Source organism: Urtica dioica, chromosome 4 (assembly GCF_054948205.1).
Source record: "Urtica dioica subsp. dioica isolate 48M chromosome 4, U.dioica_male_clone48M_v1_H2, whole genome shotgun sequence".
In the NCBI taxonomy this organism is placed as follows: Eukaryota; Viridiplantae; Streptophyta; class Magnoliopsida; order Rosales; family Urticaceae; genus Urtica; species Urtica dioica.
Window position 1 is genome coordinate 49,260,681 of NC_142759.1, and position 15,983 is coordinate 49,276,663.

General features: G+C 38.9%; 1 protein-coding gene across 4 annotated transcripts; it reads right to left on the reverse strand.

The window, feature by feature from the left end:
- Positions 1-68: 68 nt before the first annotated feature.
- LOC149401820 (cysteine synthase-like) lies at positions 69-9,897 on the reverse strand. Of its 4 annotated transcripts, none has more exons than XM_089610962.1 (10): positions 3,920-4,102; positions 3,713-3,822; positions 3,553-3,610; positions 3,169-3,432; positions 2,956-3,093; positions 2,817-2,868; positions 1,001-1,080; positions 514-573; positions 354-434; positions 69-273 (listed from the first exon to the last, which is right to left on the reverse strand). In XM_089610962.1, the coding sequence occupies exons 1-10, from the start codon at positions 3,956-3,958 to the stop codon at positions 184-186; spliced, it is 972 nt and encodes a 323-aa protein (XP_089467088.1). In that variant the 5' UTR covers positions 3,959-4,102; the 3' UTR covers positions 69-183. The 4 variants fall into 4 exon arrangements, with proteins under 4 accessions (XP_089467088.1, XP_089467085.1, XP_089467086.1 ...); XM_089610959.1 differs by lacking the exon at positions 69-273 and adding an exon at positions 4,139-4,181 and having other exon boundaries at positions 302-434; positions 3,920-3,999; XM_089610960.1 differs by lacking the exons at positions 69-273; positions 3,920-4,102 and adding an exon at positions 9,709-9,897 and having other exon boundaries at positions 302-434.
- Between the last annotated feature and the right edge of the window lie 6,086 nt (positions 9,898-15,983).

Sequence of the window (15,983 nt, forward strand, 5' to 3'; positions counted from 1 at the left end):
AATTCACACGAGTTTCATACGTTAAGTTAGAAATAATTTTGGTTTATATTTAGACGTAAGATAAAAAAAACGTGGATATAATTGATATGATCTGAATAAATATAAGTGACAATTTCTGAACATAATGCATAAATGATTTAGTTCTCGATAAAGAACTGTGATTCAGTGGGCATAATGAATATTTCAGTGAATAGGCATGTTGATGGCCTCGCGCCTGATGGAGTCAAAGAGCGCAGTAGACAAGTAACGTTCTCCACAACTTGGAAATATAACCTACAAACAAAGTAATTGCATCAAATATGAATTATGCGAAATTACCATTGTGTCCACCCAACGTCAAAGGCATTAATTACTGCTATGAGTTTTCCGACGTTTTCTGGCCTCTTTGCCAGCTTAATTACAGCTGCAGCAGCGGCGCCAGATGAAATGCCAACCTGCATAATTAATTTATTAGAAATTTTCATATTTATTAAATTTTCCATTTGGTAGTCACTATTTCCACGCCTTACTCACCAATAAACCTTCTTTTAGAGCGAGTTGTCGAGCCATATTCATTGCTTCTTCACTAGACACCTGAAATGTAATATTCCATTAACTAAGATAATGCAGTCAACAAAATTTGAGGATACTTGTTAACGTTAAGTGGGTTAAAGTTCATTAGAGGATACATGTTAAGAAAAACGACACAAGTTTCAATGACGTTCACTGGTATCATATTTTCTATTATCCACTGTTAATAAACATATATCACGTATACGAAGGTTTTTCACTGCTGTCATATTATTATCTCGTCGCGACCTTTAGGCTACCAAGTTTATTAACAATGACGTTCGAGACATTGGTAATAATTAGACTTGTATCAAAAAATTTCGTAAATAGTCCCTTTGCATTATGATGGACACGGGTTTTGATAGAAATTTGAGTTCGAGACTAGACTAGCCAGGCATTTTTTGTGACAAATATGGTTGACAATGATTTAAAAAAAAAAAAAAAAACTTACAGGGATCACTTCATCAAGCAAACCGACTTCCATGATATCTGTTATAAAACCAGCTCCTAGTCCTTCGATCAAATGTTTTCCTATGACATTTTCAAATGACATGTATTCATTAAACAATTAATTTGTCTACGTTACTTATCACATATATGTCAAAATCGAAATAATATACTAGAGGTCCCATTTGTCTCAGCACACTAAGGGTATGGTTAAAAATGTAACAAAAATGAAAACGAGAGTGACAATAAAAATTAATTCAGCTATCACATGAGAGGCATGTGGAAGCATACTATAACACAAAAGAATGCTGACTCGGGGAGAGTTAAGACATCTTCAATACACGACTTCAAAACTTCAAATATAGAATTTTTATTTTTGTTTAAGGGCACTGCGAAATAGCCAAAATGAAACTATAAATTTATTTTTAGCCTATGTTTCACAATTTTTAGGGAAATAACCAACAGACTTATGTGGCAATAATTAATGTATGATTTACCCTTATTTATTAACAAATTCGTCACTTTCTCTCTCCTACTTTTTCTTACATTTTTTTTTTTACATAAAAACTTCAAAAAACCATATCTATCTCATATGAACTCGAAATTGAGTGATTCCAAATCCTACGGATTCGTGACGCCAAGATCTTCAAAAATAGATCCATTGTGTTTGATGAAAAATCATGTTTAATACCATAGATGTAGAAAAATCATGTTACTATCTTAAATATGGAAATAACTAGAAATTTTTGAAATTATCAAAAAAATAAATGGAAACGTAACTATGATGCATTAAACATAATTTTTCATCAAACACAATGGGTCTATTTTTGAAGATCTCGACGCCACGAATTTGTAGGATCTGAAATCACTCAATTTCGAGTTCGTATGAGAAAGATACGAATTTTTGAAGTTTTGATGCAAAAAAAAAATTATTTGAAAAAAAATAGGAGAGAGAAAGTGACGAATTGTTAATAAATAAGGGCAAATCAGACCTTAATTATTGCCACGTAAGCCATTTGACTATATCCCTAAAAATTGTCAAACATATGCTAGATCCAAAATCACATGTTTAAAGTGGCCTAGATACTTACAAATCTCTTTCTTTAATGGTAAAACCTTCAAAACTCTGTATTTGGTGTGATGTAACACTGTTCATTTTGTATAAAGATTACACCAAATCTTTACGCATTATTATAATTTATTAATTAATTCACAATCCTGAATTAAAAATACATATTTTAATTGATCCAAGTTTAATCAATATGTTTTTAACTGTTTGGAGTTTTGTTTATAATCCAAATTAATTTTTTCAATACCACTTAATTAAGCCAATAATTAAAAAAAGTTTAGATATCCAACAAAATTTTACCGATAATTAATAATAATTCATAGATATCAAACCTAATTAAGCCAATAATTAAAAGATACTAGTACAAAAACTATTTCTACAAATGTCTTAACATTACAAGAAAATACTAAATACAAAGACAAAAATGACAAAAAAATGTATTGATAGATCATTTGTGTAATGAGTATATGGAATAGAAATTAATTCAATTAGTAATTCGTAATTTTCGTATTTTTTTAATGTGTATTATTTATTCCCTAATAAATGTTGTAGTTTCTAAGTAATAAAATTACAAATCATTAATAAAATTAAGACACTTAATCTAAAAGTATCTAGATTAAATTGGATAATCAAAAAGCATAATTAGAATATTATATGTAGATATAGTAATAGTATTGGAGAAAAAAAAAATATTTGATGTAAAAGTTGAAACAAATTTAGTGTATAGATTGAAGATGCTCTAAGAACTCACCGGATGATCCACCATTCAAGATTGCACTTTCAGCTGGCTCTACAGCACAAACCTGGATACATAATATATATAATCCATAACCGAAGTCAATATATTGATTATCAATAAATTCATGTATTTAAAAAAAAAAAAAAAAAACCTTAATCTCCGGGTTCTGCTCCTTGAGAAACTTGGCGCAACCTGTGACTGTACCCCCGGTCCCAATTCCGGAAACAAGGATATCGACATTTCCTGCGGTATCTCTCCATATTTCTGGTCCGGTGGTTTCATAGTGGATCTGCAAAGATGACTAGGTTGATATTATGTGTGACGCGAAAAGCGTGTTGTGTTTTGCTCAGCTCACTCGTAGTACCTTTGGGTTGGCAGGGTTTTGAAATTGATGAAGCATATAGCTTCCGGGCGTGTCATTCAAGAGTTCCAAGGCCTTGTCAAGAGCCCCTTGAAAGCCCTTAGCACTGTCAATTAGGTACACCTCGGCCCCAAGAGCTCGGAGAACAATCCTTCTCTCCATACTCTGGGAACATGGCATTGTTAGTTTCACCTTGTACCCCTTCATTGCCGCTATGAACGCCAATCCGATGCCAGTGTTGCCACTCGTGGGCTCCACAAGGACGCTCTTTAATCCAAACCAAAACATACACACTCTCACATGAAGTAATTTTATTGCCACATTCAATCAAAAGATAAACATCATCATCCAATTGCCGCTAATATTAAAAACTAGCCGAGATCTAACCGTGCCTGGCGTGATTAGACCCTTTTCCTCTGCATCTTGAATCATACTGTGTGCTACTCTGTTTTTTTTTTTTTTTTTAAAGAAAAAAGAAAATAAGAAGGCTTAATTAATCTACCGATTACCAAATACAAAATAAGAAGACTGAATAAAACATGTATGCCTGTCTTTGACGCTAGAGCAAGGCTCCATTGATTCGAGCTTGGCGGCAATTCGAGCTACACAACCCTCCACCACGTTGTTGAGATATACCATTGGTGTATTGCCAATCAGCTAAAGCACGCCAAAACAAAATAACAAATATATATCTCTCTCTTCCAACAATACCAAGTTTTTCTAAAATTAGTGAGATTGAGGATACATTTATTACCTCAGTTGCATCTTTTTTTATTCTGTACTTCTCTTCCATTTTATGCTATTCCAGGAAATGACGGAATCGGCGCGTCTCTTCTGAACAGGAAAATAGAGTGTCTAAAAATCAAATTGGACTTCTTAATGTACCCAACTATATGATATTCAAGGACTGATTTATAGAAGATAAAGCAAAAACTTCCTGAAGATTTTATATAGATTAAACGAGTTTATATACCCGCGCGTTGCTGCGGGAGTTTTCTTTTGCAATTTGATAAATTAATAAAGTAATGGCAATGAAACATTATATATTTTTTTTATCCATATAAAACACATAATAATATATTTTATGCTACATATATTATGTGTAGAAATACACGCATCAAGAGTTCCACTTTGAGTACTTAATATATTTTTTTTTTTTTTTACTTTTTACTTTATAACAATTGAGATCAAATTATAAATTGTTTGATAAACTAATGTTCACGATTTAAATTTAGAAAATATATAAACTTATTTACATTTCTTTTAGCATTTTAACTAACATAAGAAAATCTTTATTAGACACATATTATATATATAAGTTGAAACTATTATAGTATTTATACTTATGTACTCGATCGTGGACACATTATGTATGCACATTAACTCCATTATGCATCAAATCATATATGTCGATCTCATTTATCGTGATATCCTTAAATTATTGTACAAATACTATCCACTTACATTTTTTATAAAAGGAAAAATTGTAGCCATTTATAAAATTGTGCATAATTTTTTTTTATTATTTTTTTTTTATCAAGGAACAGTAACATTCATTAAGATGAAAGAAAAGTACTTGTAAATATGAACATTAATGCATAACAATACTTGACGCACAAATAATTGACAAATAATTTAACCACCACAAATATTACAAATTAGTTCATTCATATACATAATATGCCTATGTGCATGTCTCATGCATGACTATATATATATATATATATATATATATATATATTCATATTATGACTCAATATATGTTACTGGATGAACAAATGCCATATGTAAAAAAAAAAAGATGAACAAATGCCATGTATTTAAGAAAACCTTCTCTACTCTACGTCATGTAATTAAGTAATACATAAATTAATTATTGACAAACAAAGACATGTATGTATAATCTGACTCATGCTCATGAGTAATGAGTCACACCACATGCTTCCAGTTTATATATAGTGTCTTATATAGTTGTTAGTGGGACCCACTCATAGTGTGGCAATTTTTAATTGGGAAAATGTTTGTATATATTGCTGCATAGAAACGTGGAGGTAGAAAAGAGAGAGAGAGATGTTGTCGCACGAAAATGAACAACGATTAAATACCTCGGGCGGTTCGATCCAAGGCCGGACCAAGTGATCGCGCCCGGGCCAAAAATGGGAGCCCGTAGACCGAGCTGCACCCTCCAGACCCTGAGGTGTGTTTTGGGGGGTGTGACCGTGCCAAAGGTTGGCTGCCTACGTACCCTTTAGTCGGGATCAGGTCAGAACGTAGTTCAATTTGTGTATGGGGGCTATCTTGGGCTCGGAGGCTTTGGGAACCCGAGACTTTAGAGAGTAGGACTCGGCTCGTAGCTTCTGGTGAAGACTTTAGAGGGGTCGCTTGCCTCGTAGCTCGGAGTTCTAGCTCAATGGCCCAGAAGCAGGAGAGCAGTGTGTACTGCAGAAGCTCGGGTCGCAGAAAAGGAGCGCGCTCCCTCTCGTGGAGGGGGGTCCCTATATTTCTGAGCCGAGGGAGGAGGAGCGCGCGCTCTTGGAATGTCACAAGAGCACGTGAGAAGAGAAAATTCTCGAGTGAGAGAAGTGTTGTGCGAGAATTGGGATGCCTTGTCCTTCCCCCTAGGGGGGTATTTATAGTATTTGAGGGGAGGCCTTGGGCCGGCCCCTTGAGGCCCACCGGGTGGCCGGGAGCGAGGCGCGCGAGGCCTCACGCCCAAGAGGGCGCAGGGCGCGCGGGACATATCGCCTAGATGGGCGTGCCAAGCGCGGGACTTGGTCGGGCGCGGCGTGCCCGACCGAGGTGGCAAAGACGCTCGGCCGAGGTGGCAAAGACGCTCGGCCAAGGTGGCCGAGCTGACGAAGACGCTCGGCCGAGGTGGCCGAGCTGGCGAAGACGCTCGGCCGAGGTGGCCGAGTTGGCGACGACGCTCGGCCGAGGTGGCCGAGCTGGCGAAGGCGCTCAACCGAGGTGGCCGAGGTGGCAGGGACACCCGGCTGAGCAGCAGGGGCGCTCGGCCGGGGTGCGCGGGAGTGTGTGCGCGGGCCGGGAGGCCGGGGCGCAGGGTGCGCGCGCGGGCCTCAGGGCCGGGGGCGCAGGTGCGCGCGCGCCGGCCGTGCCGGGCAGTGGGTGCGTTGGGGCGCTCGGGCCTGGTGGGCCGGGGCCCGTTGGGCTTCCGGCCGGCCTTGAATCGTTTTTGAATTTCCGGTGTCCCGAAAACGACCGGTAACATTAGCCCCCCAAGTTTATGGCTTACGGGACGTAAGTCGTGAACTTTAGAAAAGAAAAGGGCGTTGAGGTAATTTCACCTTCGATCACGCGTGACCGCACGCACGCATATCTTTTGTGGCCGGACCCCTGGGGGCCGGACCGGGCCGATTGGGCAGCAAGACCCGCGCGCGGCCTGGCGCTGGGGACTGGCGCGCGCGCGAGGCCGGCCCGCGGGCCGGGCCTTGTGTCGCGCGCGCAGGGGGAAGGAGCAGGGATTGCTCCTTCCTCTCTATAAATAGGAGAGTTCCCGCTCTCTCTTGTTCACACTGGCTATTGAACCGGGCATCTAGCTGTCTCCGGAGGTCGGCAACCTCGGTGCGAAAAACCTCCGCCGATCGGGACGCCACCTCGCAAGCTCGCCGTTCTTCGGTCAACTCCCCCGTCATCTTGGCCACCGACATCTGTGCTCCATCGCGCTGATCTCGGGCGATCTGGAGTTCCACATTTGCCTCGCGAAGCTGGTCTCGAAGTGTCTCGGGTTCCGCCCCCGGGTGCGAACCTCGCTCGACCTGAGCAAGCTCTTCCTGGCCTACAAATTTATTAATTTTCTTAATAAATTGATTTATCTAGCTAAGTGGAAAATTTAAAAACATGTATTTCAGGTTTCAATGATATCTTCATGTATTTAATTTTTTAAGAATTAACAGAATCTTATTAAAAGTCCCTGATCCTAGTCAAGTGCACAAAAAAAGATGTGCAGAATAAATTTAATGACAACTATGTTCACAGTCACACCGACAATTGTGGCTTGCATGGAAATGCGTGATAAATGTGGACTATAGCAAATATCTGAAAAAATAAATGTTGGTTAAATTGATGGTCCCACTTACGCCTTTACACATCTTTAATTTATTTGTGACAGTCAACATTATCCTTTCATTTCTCCTGACCGCTTATGACCATGCATTTTATATCGGGTACGGTCTTCTTAGTGAACACGAGAAAATTGTGAATCCCAGTGCATAGAATGGTAGGCTCTACCACAATTTCTCTCATTTCTGTTAAAATTAAGGGATTAAAGTTTAATTAACGTTTGGTTAATAATAAAATTTAATTCACGAGTTTCATATGTTTAGTTAGAAATAATTTTGTTTTATATATTCAGACTTGGTTAGAAATAATTTTGGTTTATATTTAGACGTAAGATAAAAAAACGTGGATATAATTGATATGATCTGAATAAATATAAGTGACAATTTCTGAACATAATGCATAAATGATTTAGTTCTCGATAAAGAACTGTGATTCAGTGGGCATAATGAATATTTCAGTGAATAGGCATGTTGATGGCCTCGCGCCTGATGGAGTCAAAGAGCGCAGTAGACAAGTAACGTTCTCCACAACTTGGAAATATAACCTACAAACAAAGTAATTGTATCAAATATGAATTATGCGAAATTACCATTGTGTCCACCCAACGTCAAAGGTATTAATTACTGCTATGAGTTTTCCGACGTTTTCTGGCCTCTTTGCCACCTTAATTGCAGCTGCAGCAGCGGCGCCAGATGAAATGCCAACCTGCATAATTTATTTATTAGAAATTTTCATATTTATTAAATTTGCCATTTGGTAGTCACTATTTCCACGCCTTACTTACCAATAAACCTTCTTTTAGAGCGAGTTGTCGAGCCATATTCATTGCTTCTTCACTAGACACCTGAAATGTAATATTCCATTAACGAAGATAATGCAGTCAACAAAATTTGAGGATACTTGTTAACGTTAAGTGGGTTAAAGTTCATTAGAAGAAAAACGACACAAGTTTCAATGACGTTCACTGGTATCATATTTTCTATTATCCACTGTTAATAAACATATATCACGTGTACGAAGGTTTTTCACTGCTGTCATATTATTATCTCGTCGAGACCTTTAGGCTACCAAGTTTATTAACAATGACGTTCAAGACATTGGTAATAATTAGACTTGTATAAAAAAATTTCGTAAATAGTCCCTTTGCATTATATATGATGGACACGGGTTTTGATAGAAATTTGAGTTCAAGACTAGACTAGCCAGGCATTTTTTGTGACAAATATGGTTGACAATGATTTAAAAAAAAAAAAAAAAAACTTACAGGGATCACTTCATCAAGCAAGCCGACTTCCATGATATCTGTTATAAAACCAGCTCCTAGTCCTTCGATCAAATGTTTTCCTATGACATTTATTCATTAAAACAATTAATTTGTCTACGTTACTTATCACATATATGTCAAAATCGAAATAATATACTAGAGGTCCCATTTGTCTCAGCACACTAAGGGTATGGTTAAAAATGTAACAAAAATGAAAACGAGAGTGACAATAAAAATTAATTCAGCTATCACATGAGAGGCATGTGGAAGCATACTATAACACAAAAGAATGCTGACTCGGGGAGAGTTAAGACATCTTCAATACACGACTTCAAAACTTCAAATATAGAATTTTTATTTTTCTTTAATGGTAAAACCTTCAAAACTCTATAAAACTCTGTATTTGGTGTGATGTAACACTGTTCATTTTGTATAAAGATTACACCAAATCTTTAAGCATTATTATAATTTAATTAATTCACAATCCCTAATTAAAAATACATATTTTAATTAATCCAAGTTTAATCAATATGTTTTTAACTGTTTCGAGTTTTGTTTATAATCCAACTTAATTTTTCAATACCACTTAATTAAGCCAATAATTAAAAAAAGTTTAGATATCCAACAAAAATTTAGTGATAATTAATAATAATTCATAGATATCAAACCTAATTAACCCAGAATGTCACGTCAATCCTGAATGAAATAATGAGAGGGAGAATTGGCCCGCTTAAACTTTTGAAACTATCAGGTGCGACTTTGTCGCACTGGATAGTTTTTATGACTTTCGGGTGCGACTTGTCGCACCTGATACTCAAAAGCAAAGAACAATTTTAGCGAAATTTTTAACACTTCGGGTTGACAATCTGGTGCGACTAGTCATTTAGATGCGATTTTTAGGTGCGACTAGTCGCACCTGATAGTCATGCGCATCAGAAAACCAAATTTGTAGTAGTGTACACTTTACACGCCGAAATAGTTCTTTCAAGAAGAGTGTGAGTTCTTCATGTGGGGTTTTGGTTGTCATCGGTGAAGACGAATCATGCCTTTTATTCTTCTTGTTGTTGTTGTTGTTGTTATTGGTGGTGGTGTATTGCCAATCAGCTAAAGCGCGCCAAAACAAAATAACAAATATATATCTCTCTTCCAACAAAACCAAGTTTTTCTAAAATTACTGAGATTGAGAATACATTTATTACCTCAGTTGCATCTTTTTTTATTCTGTACTTCTCTTCCATTCTATGCTATCCCAAATCGGCGTGTCTCTTCTGAACAGGAAAATAGAGTCTGTCTGAAAATCAAATTGGACTTCTTAATGCACCCAACTATATGATATTCAAGGACTGATTTATAGAAGATAAAGCAAACACTTCCTGAATATTTTATATAGATTAAATGTCCTAGAATCTGGCGTGGGAAAAAAACTAGGGTAATTTTGGAAACTATGACTAATAGTGCAAGTTATTAGGTTAATATGTGTTTTGTATCTAAAATCCTAATGTATGTAAGGAATGACTTAATTACCCTTGACACGCAATTTTCAAATTTCAAGTATTAAAACTCAATTTTACACATTCTTCTTCTTCTTCTTCTTCTTCTTCTTCTTCTTCTTCTTCTTCTTCTTCTTCTTCTATCTCTCTCTCTCAAAATCGACACTATTTTCTCACATTTTGGTCACACGCCATCGTCACCATCTCCCCATCCCACTTTAGACGTCATCGCCATAAAGAAGTCAACGCCGTCATATCACCCTTTTTAAAGTTTGTGAGATTTTTGTCTGTTTTTTCATTTGAAAACTGTTTTTGACTTTTCTAACACTACTACAAAACTAGGATTCTACAACGCTTAAAAACAGTTGTAGAATGATTCTACAACGCTTACCAAGCATTGTACAAAAACCCTATAACACGGAAATCATAAGAGAAAAAACCTCTAGAATGATTTATAATAAAAATAGTTTAAAAAATCAAAATATTACCTTTTTATCAATCGATCGAGTTAAATCGATTGGAATTTTATTTCTTAACGGGTCGAAGAACATAGAACTATCTCTCCAATGGTCGAGGACAACGAGCATCCAATGCGCACCTTTATTGTACGGAATCAAAGCTAGTTCACCAAATTTGCATTTTCGTACCATGTTTCCAACGTCCTTGACTCGTTTTGACAAATAAGCGTCCTCGTCGTTGTTTGTGATGTACGAACTTAAGCTTGGATTTATAAAACAATAGTCTCGACTCTTCTTCGCCTTTTCTAGCCTCGAGCGTAGATAGCTATGACAAACAAGTATTTGGTTGATCAAAACACTAAATATTGAATATTTATATTAAAAACGCATATAAAGAAAACACTTACTCCATATAAACCGTTATGCTCCCCATGCCAATTTCTAAGTATTGCAAAAAATCGGAAACATCTTCAAATGACACCGGAATCGGGATAGCCGCGAGACTTAGACTAACATTGACCATAATCACATCCCCTTCCGGTAACATTACTTTGTTGGCATGTTGAGCGAGCAATCGAAACTTTGGATTAATCACCTTGTACGGAATCTTCTTAGCATCATCGATGCTAGGTTCACTCTCAAATCCGAGCTTTGAGAGTTGTTTGACAACCGGACCGCGAGTCTCTATTCCCGTCTCCATTTCTAACAATCTCTTCGGCCACGAGACAAATCCTCCTATGGCATCTTCAATGGTTTGAGCTTCTTCGGTGGGAATTGGCAATTTTGCTTTTTTAATCTAAACCCCCAAAACGGTCACACGTACATTTCCTTCCTCCAAAGGTAAAGAGTGAACTACGCTCCCATTTACGTATGCTCGCCCATTTGCAACATGAATTGTGTCTCCTTTCACAACATCATCTATGAAAAGAAGACACTCGACGCTTTCATCCGAAGTCGGTGTCACCGGGGTGGTTGGATTCAATGAACAACTAGCACGAACACTATTGGGTTTTTCCACAACAATAGGATCGATCTTCGAACGATCATCAACAATGATAAGATCGATATTCGGACGATCGCAAACATCGTCGTGTTCTAAGCGAATCAAGAATATTATCAATAACTTAATACCAAAATATTTAGCTTTATTAATAAATAGATAAAAAAAAATAAACATACCTAAAGAGACCGCTTCATTGACGTGTTCTTCAACATTTGCCATCTCTTCATCATCAACAACCTTCGCGTTGAGATTCTCTTCAACATGCTCGACATTAGGCGACTCGGCATTAGCATCTCCGACATTAATGCTACCATTTCTACCGAAGGCCTTCATCACCAAAGATTTTAACTCGCTCATTTCCCGACGCATCTTAATTACTTCTTCGTTGGGTGTTGGAGGAACAAAGTACTTAAAACGCAACGTGTGTTTGGATTGACCGCAAACTCGCGACGTTCCCAAAGCTTCTTGCAAAATGCTCTTTCCCGATTCCGGCACCCACTACTACAAATTTGGTTTTCTGATGCGCATGACTATCAGGTGCGACTAGTCGCACCTAAAAGTCGCATCTAAATGAATTTCGGGTGCGACTAGTCGCACCAGATTGTCAATCCGAAGTGTTAAAAACTTCGCTAAAATTGTTTTCTGCTTTTGAGTATCGGGTGCGACTAGTCGCACCCGAAAGTCATAAAAACTATCCGGTGCGACAAAGTCGCACCAGATAGTTTCAAAATTTTAAGCGGGCCAATTCTCCCCCTCATTATTTCATTCAGGATTGACGTGGCATCCTGGGTTATTTTTTTTAAGATATTATCAGGTGCGACTAGTCGCACTGGATAAATTATCGGGTGCGACTAGTCGCACCTGATAGAGCATTCGGGTGCGACAAATGTCGCACCTGAAAGTTAGGTTTTTCTATAAAACAAAATCGTCTGCACTTCGTCTTCCTCGTTTCAACAGCCGATTTTTTTAAAAAAACCACTCCCTCTCTCGAAAAAAAACCCTCTCTCTCTCTGCCACCTCCGCCGCGCTCCGCCGCCGCCAGCAGCTCCTCCACCAAGCCGCGCGCGCCACCAGCCACGCTCCGCCGCCGCCAGCAGCTCCTCCACCAAGCCGCGCGCGCCACCAGCCACGCTCCGCCGCTAGTGGGACCTCCGCCGCCGCCGCGCTCCGCCGCCGCCAGCAGCTCCTCGGCCACCAAACCGGTATTTCTCTCTCTCCCGCTCACTGATTTCGCTCCCTCTCTGCCTCGCTCTCTCTCTTAGTGTTTCTCTCCCTCTCTCACAGCCTCGATCGTCGTCCCCTGCCTCCGGACCTCGCCCTGCGCTCAGCCCCGGCCCCGCTGCCGAGTTCCTGTCCTCCGAGTCCCAGCCAATAGCCGGAACCTGCCCTGTTCGACCGAGCCCAGTTCCTCTCCGACGCAGGGCCGTTAGTCGCATCGACGGGGTGACCTTCCTTCTCCGAGAGTCCCTGCCAGGTTAGTATTTTTTTTTTTTTTTTTTCCTGTTTAGGTATTATTAGTTTATATATTGTATGTAAATATATATTGTATAGATTTTACTGTATATTGTATATGTGTAATTAGTATATTGTATATTGTATGTTTAGTTTATATTTGTTAGGTATTAATTTGTATATGGTGTTAAGCAATTTTAATTAGATTAAGTTTATATGTGTAGCTTAATTAGTATTAATTTGATAATTTACATGTTTAGTAATTTTGTTAAGTTTAATAATTCCATTAGTTTAGGTTAAAAGTTTAAATTGATTGTAACTTAATTAGTATTAATATGATATCTTCAATTGTTTAATAATGTGATTAGTTTAGTTAAAATTAAGTTTTCATTGTTTTTTGACATGTTTTGATATAGTTTGTGATATAGTATAGGTTAGTGTCTAGTTTAAATTTGTTTTGTTTTAATTAGTTTTGATTTATTGTAATTTATCAATTAGGAATTGTAATTAGTCTAATAATTACATGAATAGGTTATTTAGTTTAAAATTATTTAATGAAATTAAAATTGTAATTGTAACATGCTACTTTGAAATTGATTAGTAATTGTAATTGATAATGTCACATGTTTAATAATTTGATTAGTTTAGGTTAAAACTAAGTTTTATTTGTGTTTTGTGACATGTTTTGATGTTTTGTGACATGTTTAGTATAAAATGAAGTTTAGGTTAAAATGAAGTTAATGAATTTGTGATTAGTTTCATTTGATTTAACATGAAATGAAATTGTAAGTTTAAATAAGAAAAATAGTTTGTGAAGTGTTTTGATAGTTTGTGATATTTTGTTTATTTGGCTTTTTCATTTATAAAATGTTGTGACCGAATCACGGAGGTTCGGTGTAGGGCTGAGCTAATTTGTAGGATAGTTCTGGATGGTTTGTATATGTTTTTAAATAATTTTGCAGGTTTTTGGTTTGTCAGTATAATAGGGAAAACTCTGCCGAAATTTCGGTAGAGTTTCGAATCAATTAGTTTAAAAACTCCGAACTTATTCAATCCGAGCTCAAAATAACATACAATTCATAATCTCTCTTTTATTTTGTTCTCCGTCGTCCTTTATCAATAACTCTTCAAAACTTTCATTTCTCGCTCTCATTCAGCGAAATGTCCAATCCAAGTAGAGATTGGATCACGGAGAATAATCGGGTGACATTGCAGTACAAAACCGGTGTTAACGAGTTTATTCGCGCTGCAAGAAGATTCCCTAATGAAAATGGCAAATATCAGTGTCCTTGCAAACCTTGCAACAACGTGAGATGGCACGACATCGGGGTTGTCAGGAATCATTTGCTGAACAAGAGGTTTACCCCAGGCTACACAAAATGGTATCATCACTGCGAGCTCGAGCGTGTCGTCCTTCCTCATGAAGAAGATTCCATCGGAGGAACAGATCAGAGAGGAATAGGAGGATTGCACGGTGCTGTGGAGGATATCAGGGATCACGAGGATTTCGACGATGCTACGGAGCCGACCCAGAGCGAGGTGCGTGCAGAGGAGCAAGTGGAAGACCTCTTCGCCGAGTTGGAAGCAGAATTGTACCCTGGATGCAAAGAGTTTTCTTCTTTGTCGTTCTTGGTTTCATTGATGCACCTCAAAGTCACGAACCATTGGACGAACAAGTCGTTCACAGAACTCTTGCAGCTCTTGAAGAAGTCTCATCCACCTGGTAATCGAATTCCGGAGAAGCATTACGAGGCAAAGGCGAAGCTGAAGCGTTTTGGAATGGGATACGAGATGATCGATGCGTGTATTAACGACTCTGTCCTATTTCGAAAAGATCTCGCGGAAGTCGACGTGTGCCCAGTATGCAACGAGAGCAGATGGAAGCCAACTGGGAAAATGATACCGCAAAAGATTTTGCGATATTTTCCCCTGAAAGATCGATTGAAGCGGTTGTACGCGTCTCGACACACGTCGCTTCTGATGTAGTGGCACGAAAGAGATCGCGTCAGGGAAGTTGGTGTTCTACGACATCCTGCGGATGGTACGACGTGGAAAAACCTGGACGAGAGATACCCAGGCTTTGCTGCAGAGTCTCGAAACGTGCGGCTTGGACTAGCTGCGGATGGATTCAATCCGTTCGGAGAAATGAGTCTATCGTACAGCATGTGGCCTGTGGTACTAACTGCGTACAATTTGCCGCCTTGGTTGTGCATGAAGAAAGAGTACTTGATGCTGACGCTTTTGATCCCGGGGCCTCACTCACCAGGAAAGGACATGGACGTGTTCTTGCAGCCAGTTGTCGAAGAGCTGAAAGAACTGTGGGAGACCGGATTCCGTGTTCGAGATGGTGCCAACGATGAAGTGTTTCGATTGCGTACCGCGCTACTCTGGACGATTAACGATTTTTCGGCTCGATCCTATTTATCGGGATAGAGTGGCCAAGGGTATCTCGCTTGCCCGACGTGCAATCTTGACACGCCGTCTTTGAAAGTCAGAAATAGGATCGTCTACTACGACCATCGTCGATTCTTGCGTACGCGTCACCGATTGAGAAAAAGCACCGATCACTACATGGATCGCCACGAGAAACGCAGTAAACCCGAGAAGTTGACTCCGCAAGACATACTCGCTCAATTGGCTAGTGTGTCTTGTACGACAACTGGCAAACATGCTGGCTCCGTGGGCAGAAAACGAAAGCGAGCCGAGTGCGAACTAAATTGGGCCAAGAAAAGCATCTTTTACGAGTTGCCGTACTGGTCAAATTTGGAGTTGAAGCATAACATGGACTTCATGCACATAGAGAAGAACGTGTGCGAGAATCTTCTTGGAACCATGCTCAGCTTAGAAAAGAAGAACTACGACACGGATAAGGAGAGGTTTGATTTGATGGACTTGGGCATCAAGACCGCTCTCCACTTGAAAAAACAAGGGGATTCGTGGTACAAACCGCGAGCATCGTACACCTTAACCCTTGATCAGAGGCAGCGATTTACCGAGTTCCTCCAATCTGTCAAATTCCCAGATGGGGTCGCTGGGAATTTGAAGAAAAATGTGACTGCTGATGGAAAGCT

Coding starts and splice junctions, on each gene's coding strand:
- LOC149401820 (XM_089610962.1), bottom strand. CDS start 3,958: ATGGAAGAGAAGTACAGAATAAAAAAAGATGCAACTGAG. Junction 3,433..3,552: donor GTCTAATCACGCCAGGCACG/GTTAGATCTCGG, acceptor TTTGGATTAAAG/AGCGTCCTTGTGGAGCCCAC. Junction 574..1,000: donor TGCTTGATGAAGTGATCCCT/GTAAGTTTTTTT, acceptor ATTACATTTCAG/GTGTCTAGTGAAGAAGCAAT.